Source organism: Branchiostoma lanceolatum, chromosome 14 (assembly GCF_035083965.1).
Source record: "Branchiostoma lanceolatum isolate klBraLanc5 chromosome 14, klBraLanc5.hap2, whole genome shotgun sequence".
NCBI classification, from domain to species: Eukaryota; Metazoa; Chordata; class Leptocardii; order Amphioxiformes; family Branchiostomatidae; genus Branchiostoma; species Branchiostoma lanceolatum.
In genome coordinates, this window is record NC_089735.1 from 13,168,150 (window position 1) to 13,178,714 (window position 10,565).

At 40.8% G+C, this 10,565-nt stretch overlaps 1 protein-coding gene across 1 annotated transcript; it reads right to left on the reverse strand.

Moving 5' to 3' along the window:
- Nucleotides 1–1,940: 1,940 nt before the first annotated feature.
- On the reverse strand, nt 1,941–9,086 carry LOC136448466 (low-density lipoprotein receptor-related protein 4-like). The gene is made up of 7 exons (XM_066448032.1): nt 8,969–9,086; nt 7,946–8,062; nt 6,239–6,385; nt 5,506–5,634; nt 4,656–4,799; nt 3,357–3,540; nt 1,941–2,273 (listed from the first exon to the last, which is right to left on the reverse strand). Exons 1-7 carry the CDS (start codon nt 9,012–9,014, stop codon nt 2,021–2,023), a joined length of 1,020 nt encoding a protein of 339 aa, XP_066304129.1. The 5' UTR covers nt 9,015–9,086; the 3' UTR covers nt 1,941–2,020.
- Between the last annotated feature and the right edge of the window lie 1,479 nt (nt 9,087–10,565).

The following is a 10,565-nucleotide window of genomic DNA, read 5'->3' on the forward strand; positions in this document are numbered from 1 at the left end:
ACGGTACTTCGACCAATGAGAAAGTGACTGCATGTCCGTCAAATATTAGCATTTTAATGTTTTCATTTTGCATTTCTACGTTTTGATGGAGGTGGGCGGGGCCATGGGATCGGTCTGTTATGCTAGACGCGTGAAACTAGTATAGAGATCACTGTGTAGCTTATTTTTGTGCCGCTTTTGAGCACTTTTGATATGAAATTATTACAAAAATGTGGTAAACAGCGGCATTAATTGTCAATTTCATAAAGATTACAGCAACTACATATTGTTCTATCTAGTTAATTTCCGTTATTTTCCTGTACAATGATAGGGGTTCTCTCGGCATTTTATGATCATACTCTTTTGTTCTTGGATTTTAAGTTTCAGTTTTGTTGTCACACATGTGCCTTTATTTTCTGTATGTTTGCCATGATTTTCTTTTTGTAAAATTTATGTTGGTTATAAACAATAAAAAGACTGATCTATAAAAAAAAAAAAAGATTACAGCAACTAGAATAGTTCCAGTTTTCAAGCCTCCTAAATGCTCTGGGTGCCTTTAAGTTTGTGAAGCTAAAGAAAAAATATATGTTCTACCTAACATACCAAGTTTTGACAACCTAAAGGTTGACTAACATTTCAGAAGTCTGAAAAGAGGCCTTTACAAACTTGCCCTGGCTTTAACCAACTTTGGATATTAATGATATTATCTAAAGACCAAATATGAGATGGAGACGTTCAAAACATTGCAAAGTATTTTGTCATTCTGTGATCGTTTTCCATGGCACTTACTTTCAAATCTTGGACTTACATTGCTGTAGTTGTTCATCGTTTGAAAGAAGCAAGAGTCATTTGAGGAGGGGGTAGGGCAAAACAAAACCATGCTCTTATGCTCAGTATGCTGAGACCAGCTGGCTGACAATAATATTGTTGATGATTTTCCTGTAATTATGCAAGAGGTACCTGTTTTTATTCATATGGAAAACAAAATCTGATATACAGGAAAATGTATTCCTTAATTTCTATCTATAGAAGAAGCGATCTATTTTCAGATATCCAGTTAGTATTCTATTTTCATTTAATCTTCTTTTTTTACATTGTACCATTTCTTTTTGTAAAATGAAATCATGCATCGAGACAATGTTTATTTCAAAGTGCTAACTCACTGATACATTTTCTTGTCTGTGCCTCTCTAGTTTGAATGACAGTCTGTGCCTTGTAGGAGTTATTATTATATGTGCCTTGATAATGAATTTATATTGTTTCCTAATAGTATATGCTTCATACCAAGCCTCAAATTAGGTGTGGTGACGCGCTAAGGGTTAGATTACAATGTTTCCTATCAATTTTCAGAGAATGTCTTGCTGCTATGTCTGATATACATGTATTTTACATGAAATAAATAACTTCTTTGAGGAATCATGTAGTAGTGTCTTATTTGATGACTAGGGCGTTTTTTGGTCTTGATGTGTTTGGGAACTATAACATCTGTAGGGGCAGGAAATGTTTGTTTATGCTGTGACAACAAGATAACCAAATGTCTCTGCCGGTCAAATACCTAGTATCTTCCTTAATGACGTAACAACTAACATCTGCCTCGAAAGTTGTTCTATGTATACGTAGGTCAGAACGAGAGGATAAGAATAGTTTTAAAACAGTTTTCAGAGTTTCTCTCCAAGTCCCTTCTTTAATGATCTGGGTTTTTTTTTTTACTTAAAGTTTGATAATGCCTACGTGTTACTCTTACCAAAGAACACTTGCTTTTAGTGTAAAGAAGAAGACCAGGTCCTACTTGTAGTTTTTAGAATAGCCATGTGTTCTACTTGTCAACATTGTTAACTCGCACTATCTGTACAGTATACCCTTGCTATGAATTGTTTCATGTTGCAATTAGCCCTCGGGCAAGAACTTGCAAATAAAATTATATAATTATAACAAAGGCGTGGCAAGACGGCGAGTGGACATGAGTTTTGTGTGTCTTTATTTCACAATTCTCCTATTGCTTCCCTAGCCGCTGAGAAAGAGAGGAAACCCGTGTAGTTGCTTAGAAGATGAACGCATCCATGTCGCGTGCGTCCACTACACTGGAGCCGCTACCCTCTCCAGAGCCGTCATCTATCGCTACAGCGTAGTACCTCATCTCAAAACCGTCCTTACGGACGCTACCATCGCTCGTAAACTGGACCAACACGCGGTTCCCTGTGCTTTGGATCGGCTTGGGCAACTCATCATCACACAGCTTGGCCAGGAGAGGGGCGCTGCTGGAAAGGCCGTCGTAGATTTCCAAGTAGTCATAGCTAGATTACACAAACAACAGCAAAAAGAATTGGTCATTCCCAAGTACACATCTGTGCAAAACAAAGGCCGTCGTAGATTGCGAAGTACATGTAGTCCCGACTAGATTAGACAAACAACAGCAAAACTATAGAGTTAAGTATTTGTGCTACATATACTTCAGGTTTGCTATGTTAGTTTAGCGATTACGGGGTCTTTTTATAAATATCAATGGGTATTGAATTTTTATTTGAGTTGAATGTGTGATAGCTGTATACCGATTTGTTAAAGATAGAGAGACCCCAAAAAGACACCCCTCTCAATGAAATGGTATGACTACCCTGCGACGTCACAAAATCAAGATGGCGGCCACCGCACATGCCAACGGATCCAACAAAGGTTTTGCTACGCAAACCTGTAAAAATTGGTCATTCCCAAGTACAAATCTGCGCAAAACTTAGGGCCGTCGTAAAAAGTAATTAAAGTCCGTCGTAGATTTCCAAGTAGTAATTGCTAGATTAGACAAGCAAACAGTAAGTCATTTCCAAGTATGAATCTCCGCAAAACTTGAAAGGATTTATTGCTTATTGTTGTTTATTCATTCGCATATGTATAAGTGTTTAAAACAAAGATATACAGGGCAAAACAAAAACATGCAGGGGGGGCAGGAGCCTAGGTGGCTTTTTTGGGGGCCTTCCCTCGAAACTTGACAATAGAAATTATATCATAAATTGTACATAACTCAAAACTAAGCAAAATTGACGATAGAAAATAAGTTGAACTTATACCATAAATCTTGATGAATGAATAGATACGAAGAAATGCAAAATGGAAAAATACAAAAAGGATCTTAGAACACTGACGTCATATAATCCAATCATCAGGTGAAAAATTTGAAACACTGACGTCATATAATTCAATTATCAGGCGAGAAGGCGTCAGCACGGCATAAGTTGCAAACTGTGGAAAATCACAGAACTATGACGGACTTATGTGAAACAACTTCAAGTAAGAATTTGACTTTGGAATATATTAAGCATAGCATAGAATGATTTTCAATTTTTTGTATAGCTTTCCTTTAAGAGCTCCTTATAAACGGAACCTACCGACAGCTGCTGGAGCCCTCTAGCTCAAAGGAGGTGAACTCCATGTACACGTAGTTGCCAGCGGACACGGAGATCTCCCACTCGCAGTTCATGTCGTGGTCGTAGTCTAGATGGGTGATGACTCCGGCATCTTCCTTCAGCTGCCCGCCGCAGGGCGTCTCAGGGTTCACAACCGGGTTGATACCTGTGAAGATATAATACGTTAAGGTAGCAGAACACAGTTTTTGGCCTAGGGGATTTCTATAGTTAATGGCCTCAAGGTAACTAGCTTCTGACTGGTAAGAATTGTAGTGCGATGCACTTGCGAAATACGAAAAACGAATATGTTTGATTTTAGGGTACAACCTAGAAATAACTCAAAAACAAAAAATTATGTCGGCGTATCGCGTTTTGACGCCCTCTTTGAAATGCCCCTCTGCGCAGGTAAAAAAACTGCAGCCAGCTCACCCGAAAAGACAGTTACGTCATGAGGCGCATTTATACACACTTTGGAAAACCTTCATAATCCAAATCATACAGACTCAAAGTCGACACAATACTATACCACGCAGCATAGTTTACACTTGGCTGCCTCTCACATGCGACTTTCTACCAGGCCTTCAAGAATCTAGCCGTACTACTAAAACTGTGTTCTGCTACCTTAACGGCTACATGTAGACTCCTATTTGTCAAAGCTTCTGCTTCAGCACAGACGTCTTTAGAATTCACAGTTCTATTCCCTCCATTATGGATGAATAATTTTCCCCACCAGTCACTTTTGAAGCGTTCTGTCCCCTCCTAATCTACATGTATACGTTCCGATATCATAACTTTGTATTACGTGTTCGCTGGCACGATCCGGACTCAATACATGGTTGTGGGAAGGGCCTCCAAAATCATGCTAAAGACATAGCTTTCACTGCACGAAATGGCCTCGGATCCTGAAGTATCCTGACGTGATCCGGAACCTAAAATCCGGAAGAATCCGAACGGATCCAGGGCCGTATATTTCTCGGCAGGCTAATGCGCATCCATATATTGGGACTCAAGGTACCACTTGCATATTTGAGTTGTGTAAGTACGTTCTTACACACATTGTGTAAGTGGTACCTTGGGTTCCAATATTTGGATGCCTATTAGCCTGCCGAGAAATATACGGCCCTGGATCCGTTCGGATTCTTCCGGATCTTAAGTTCCGGATCACGTCAGGATACTTCAGGATACGTCAGGATCCGAGGCCATTTCGTGCAGTGTTTGATAACTTGCTGTCGTATGTGCAATTTACACCACAGAGGCCAACTGAAATCATGCAGTACCGACCTCCGCCGCCGGGGCAATGGTCCTCGTCACTGTTGTCACTGCAGTCGTCGTAGCCGTCACACTCCCAGTGCGCCAGGATACAGCGGCCGTTGTCGCACTCGAACCGGCCACCGGGGCATGCGGGATTGGGGTCTGGATTGGGGTCTGCGGCGAAACATTTGACACAAATCAGTCTTTTCCGTTTACAACTTTTAAAAGTGCTAGTCCAGGCAAATGATATGTGGGATAGAGAGCAAAGGTCTGGAGAGATGCTGTTATTGCCCAGTGTTCCAGTGGAAACTGACCGTAGGGCTGACGTCATAGGTGCGTTGCGCAGTGCAAAAAATGGGAACACATAGCCCCTTAACTAAACCTTTGAAAACCCTTCTTTTTCTGGAAAATTTTGGTCCATTTTGGAGCCTTTTGGGGCTAAAAGGAACAGGTAGGGTCTAAGCTTTCCCATTTTTGTCAAAATTTGTTCGTTTCAGTAGTTTAGTTGGCGTAAGGAGATAGCTTAGTGGTTTGGTTTCACATTATCTGAGTGGACTGTGCCAGCCTAGAAGTAGGTCAAAATTGAGGGTTGTTTTCTTCTGTCAGCTGTCCCGAGCGATTGGTCAATTATCTGTTTTCTTTGCATGATTCTAAAGTAGACAGTTGTGGCTTTCTGGTGCATAAGAAATGTTAGGGCTTGCAATGTCAGTAAGTACTTTTCTGAGCACTTTTTTCAGTGCATTGAACAGGCATGGCTTCCTATGCACAAGTCTGACTGTGGTATCTAACCCGTAGGTCTAGGTACAGCGCAGCGCACCTCCCTATGCGCTTGAACCCATCTGAGGGGCGATGCCTAGTATCTAAACAAGACGAGACCTACCAGAACAGCTCTGCTCGTCACTGTAATCACCGCAGTCGTTGTCCCCGTCACAGACCCACGAGCCGTAGATGCAGTTGCCGTTAGAACACTCAAACTGGCTGCTAGAACACTGGCTTGGGTTGAACGGGCCTGAAGCAATCAGAATAAACTGGTTGCCACATGTGCTACTTTCAAATTTAACAGGAAAAGGCAACTTCAAAACAAATTCCACAGGGAATACACTGATGTTGAAACTACGCATGCGCGGACGAATTCCAGAAATACAATTCTGGGAATTCTTGCGAATCGGACGTATGATAAACTGTTAGGCTCGCCCCTGTGGCGTCGCCAAAAATCCCTTAACAGCAAAGGCAACAGCCACAAGTAAGGATGAGGTAGTGTAAATGGTTAAGAAAGGTTAACATTTTTTTACAGAAAGAAGACGCTTATTAATACGATTCCTTTATATGCAGCCCAAGACGTTTCTTTTTCATAAGACATGTCATTTCTCGAAAATCTTGTTACGAGAATATTCATCAATCAGTGACTTGAAAAGGTAATGAGATACGCAACTCCAAATGTTCAATGTCTACTGTACATCTTAATCACGGAGTATCCTAGTCTCGCGAGAACACGAGACTTAGGACGAGACTTGATATTTTATCTTCAACATGGCATCACAGCCTTTGTACAGTACAGGTGAAAACAAAACGTTATTTTATCTTTGGAGGTAACCGTTAAGAGCATTTGTCACCTGGGTCGACGCCAGGGCAGTTCTGCTCGTCGCTGTTGTCGCCACAGTCATCCGTGCCGTCACACACCCAGTTTAGCGGCACACAGCCGGCATTGTCGCAAGGGCGTTGGTGGGCCAAAATGCAGTCAGGTTCCGCAGGACCTCCACCTGTGATAACAGGAGTTTTCACCGGTCACTTATTTTTTCAGGACTCTATCGTGACGTGCTTTTCTTTGGGTCAACTGACTGTGCATGTGAGTCCGCACTGTAATAAACTTCAAGAACACATTGTAGCTCCACGGTTTTAAAGGGCATATATATGTCACAGTAGAGATTGGAATCCAGTAGAGTCCGGAACTCTACCAGTAGAGATTGGAATTCCAATCTCTACTAGTAGAGACTGGAATTCCAATCTCTACTAGTAGAGTTCCGGATTCTACTAGTTGAGATTGGAATTCCAATCTCTACTAGTAGAGATTGGAATCGGGATCTGAATATTGGGATTCCAATCTCTACTAGGAGAATTCCATATTCTACTCGTAGAGAATGGAATTCTACCAGGACAATCTCCAATTCTAATAGGAGAAATTTGTATTGCATCAAAATGTTTTTGAAAATAGACTGAATCATTTCACACCTAAAATTTAGCAAACTAGGTAAGCCTACATTCACCATTACTATTTTAGGTGAATCACTTTTATGTTTTAGATATCTAATAAACCTTCTGTCAAGACACATTGCAACCATGGGGATAGCCGTCTGGTCCAACCTTAGTCAATGGCTATTTGTAAATGCCACTGATAATGTGTGTCAATGAGAGACATTTGCATAGGGCCATTATGAGTTAGTAACTTAGTGACTCAATATGCTCACCCAGTTTTTCCAGTTCGTTAGTGACTCGGTATATTATAAGAGCTAATTCACCCCTGCCAAGCCAGTTCCAAAGTTGATGTCAAAGTTATCAGATATCTAAAACATGAAGTAACTCACCTAAAATAGTAATGGTGAATGTAGGCTTAGCTATGCTGAAATCTTAGATGTCCTGTGTGAAATGATTCAGTCTATTTTCCAAAATATTTTCGATGCAATCCTAATTTCTCCTATTGGAATTGTAGATTGTCCTGGTAGAATTCCATTCTCTACGAGTAGAATATGGAATTCTCCTAGTAGAGATTGGAATCCCAATATTCAGATCCCGATTCCAATCTCTACTAGTAGAGATTGGAATTCCAATCTCAACTAGTAGAATCCAGAACTCTACTAGTAGAGATCGGAATTCCAGTCTCTACTAGTAGAGATTGGAATTCCAATCTCTACTAGTAGAGTTCCGGACTCTACTGGATTCCAATCTCTACTGTGACATATATATATACATAGCTAGCTACTACGACAATGTCACGGCGCATTGCGAGGCTGTGAAACAATGGAGTACGAACGTTTGAAACGTTCAGGAAAAGAGAAAGGACGGCGGAGCGATATCAGGTAGCAACTAGTCTTTCGAGTGTTTCTTACAACACCCACTTTTCACAAAACTACATTCACTTCAATACTACTTCAACTACTCAGTCCTCACGGTACCCCCCCCCCCCCCCCCCACACACACCCCTTTCCATAATGCCTAAGTTCATGACCTTGGCAGGCATATTTACAATACATCTATATTTACATACATATTCGTTCTCCAATGTTTGAAATGCATTGGTGATGGAGAGGTACTGAAAAACTTACTGTTACAGTTGGACTCATCAACGCCGTCCGAACAGTCGTCCCATCCGTCGCACTCCCAGTGGTCGGGGATACAGTAGCCGTTCCCGGCGCCACAGTTGTACTCGTCGCTCTCACACGCTACAAAATAGAATGGTACCCAGTTGTTGACAATGTTCCATTCATTGCCTTCGCCAAGAAGGGTATGTTTTGATGCTTGTCTTTGTGTCTGTTAGTATAAGTCGAGAACGCCTGGATGGATTGTTGTCGTAGTTGGTGTGTTGATGTGTATGTGGGAAATCTCAAGATGATTAGATTTTTGGCGAAGTACTTTGCATAATTAACAAGAAAAGTTTAAAAATGTGTTAAACTGTATATCATTGACTGGGTACCAGCTGGGACGTGTTACTGGTTGACAATACGTAGGTGTAAAACCATTTCTAACGTTACTAATCTATCTAGAGAAATAACATTCAAATGTAGCGAAACAACTAACCATTTAGCGAAAGAACTTATACCATGTAGCGAAAGAACTTTGTGCCATGTAGCGAAAAGACTTGCCATGGAGCGAAAAGTACTGCATTGATCTGACAATGTAGCGAAACTCCCTGTAACCAATAGAATATGTTTTACAAAATTTGCCTCAAATATGAATCTAAAGTAAGTCTGTGTTTGTGTCGCATGTGCTTGACTTTTGTCGAAAAATTGCTCTTGTGAATAGTAGTATTAGTGATAATGACTATGTATCTAATTCTTAAACCTTTAATGTTCTACGAATCCATCCCTGGAACTTTTTAACCAAATCATCATTGCACGTCCTAACTGAAGATCACTCTGGATATTTGGAGTTTCTTTTTACACAACCAGGAATCTTACCTGCTGACGTTTCGGTGAAGATCACTCTGTTTCAAGCTACGAACAATTCACGTTGTTTTTGAGTTACAAGTGTAGTGAAGGGCTTTCACAACGTTTGAAACAATCTCTTTCAAAGAAACACTTTTCTAAAGTTCATCACATTTGAAAAATATAAAGACGACTCCTACTTACCAAGTGCGACTCCGAGAAATAGCAAAAGTGCTGCAAAGACCTTCATGGCTGTATGTGCGTTCGATCTACCGGCGATGACAGGTGAAGAGAACGACCCATTCTGTTCGTGCTTTTTATAGCGGCGGGGGCAAAGTGTGTATATAGTACCTATCTCATCTAAGTGTTTAACAGCTATCTGAACGGATGTTTCTTGTGCAACTGTTGGAATTTGAACACCTGCTCGCGCTCAAAGTGTCGCACACCAAACAAATAAAGAAGTGCTGAGGGAATCTCTAAATAGTTGGGCCAACATCTCTGGTTGACGTTTAACGCCCACGTCCATGCGTCTCTGAAGCGCCTGTCCGTTCTACTGTAAATGCAGAAATGTTCGCGGTGGTTTAATGCTCGCGGTTTTCGCGGTGAACTTTCAGCGCGAACTTAAAACTACCTCAAAAATTTAGCCCACCTATAACTGTAGCACTACTACTGTTTCAAACGCGAACTCAAAACCATCGCGAACGCTCCATTTTCTCACTACCGCGAAATAAAAACCACGCGAAGTTAAATGCATTTACAGTATTTTAAAGGCTGCAGATAGTATACTCACTGTGTAACTGACAAGGCATAATCTGTGGCTATTCTTCATGAACACTGGGCTTTGCTTTGCTTGTACCGAGGAGTTAGCAAAGTTTATGCGCTGTTGTAATTATGATCCGATACTGACTATACGTTGTAACGTGTGTTTATCGAATATTTCATTAGTAATCTGATTTTCCGTATTTCATGACAGTTTTTGTGTTAGAATTACACTGCAGAAAATAAACAAAATCTTTTCGCAGTTATTGCTAAGGGGATGATACGATTTTTTTTCATTTTGGTGTCACCAGCTATATTTACCCAAGTGTTGTCGTCAGTGTTCTAAAAGTGACACGGTTGGTTCCGGTAAGTTGTGTATTTTCTAATTAAGAGTTAGCAGGTCAGCCTTAAGAGACAGTGGTCTCCCAGACGACCTGATGGCGTAATTCTTATTATCTCTAAACTCAATAGAACCTTTAAGACTTCATCTGTGTGGGGGAGATAATATCATTGTCTAAACGTCCCTTAATGTTTCATCGAGATAAATTCATTTTGATGTAGTTACATCACCCGTATAAGATAGTGTTTACTGACGTCAAGACAAAAGTCGTTCTGCAGAACAAGTTTGAGCCGTGCCATGGACGCCTGTGGGCCTATAACATTATAGTTACAGGTTTGCGTAGCAAAACCTTTGTTGGAGCTGTTGGCATGTGTGGTGGCCGCCATCTTGATTTTGTGACGTCGCAGGGTAGCCATACCATTTCATTGGGTGGGGTGTTTTTTGGGGGTCGCTAGCGTTCTCTCTATTTTTAACAAATCGGTATACAACTATCACACATTCAACTCAAATAAAAGAAAAACTCAATACCAATTCAGATTTATAAAAAGACCTCGTAATCGCTAAACTAACAAAGCAAACCTGAAGTATATGTAGCACAAATTAACCTTGACCTCGTCACTGTGTATTGTGGATATATCAGACCAACTCTTGAATATGCCGCACCCTGCTGGAATTCTGGACTCACAAAAAAACAGTCTGACA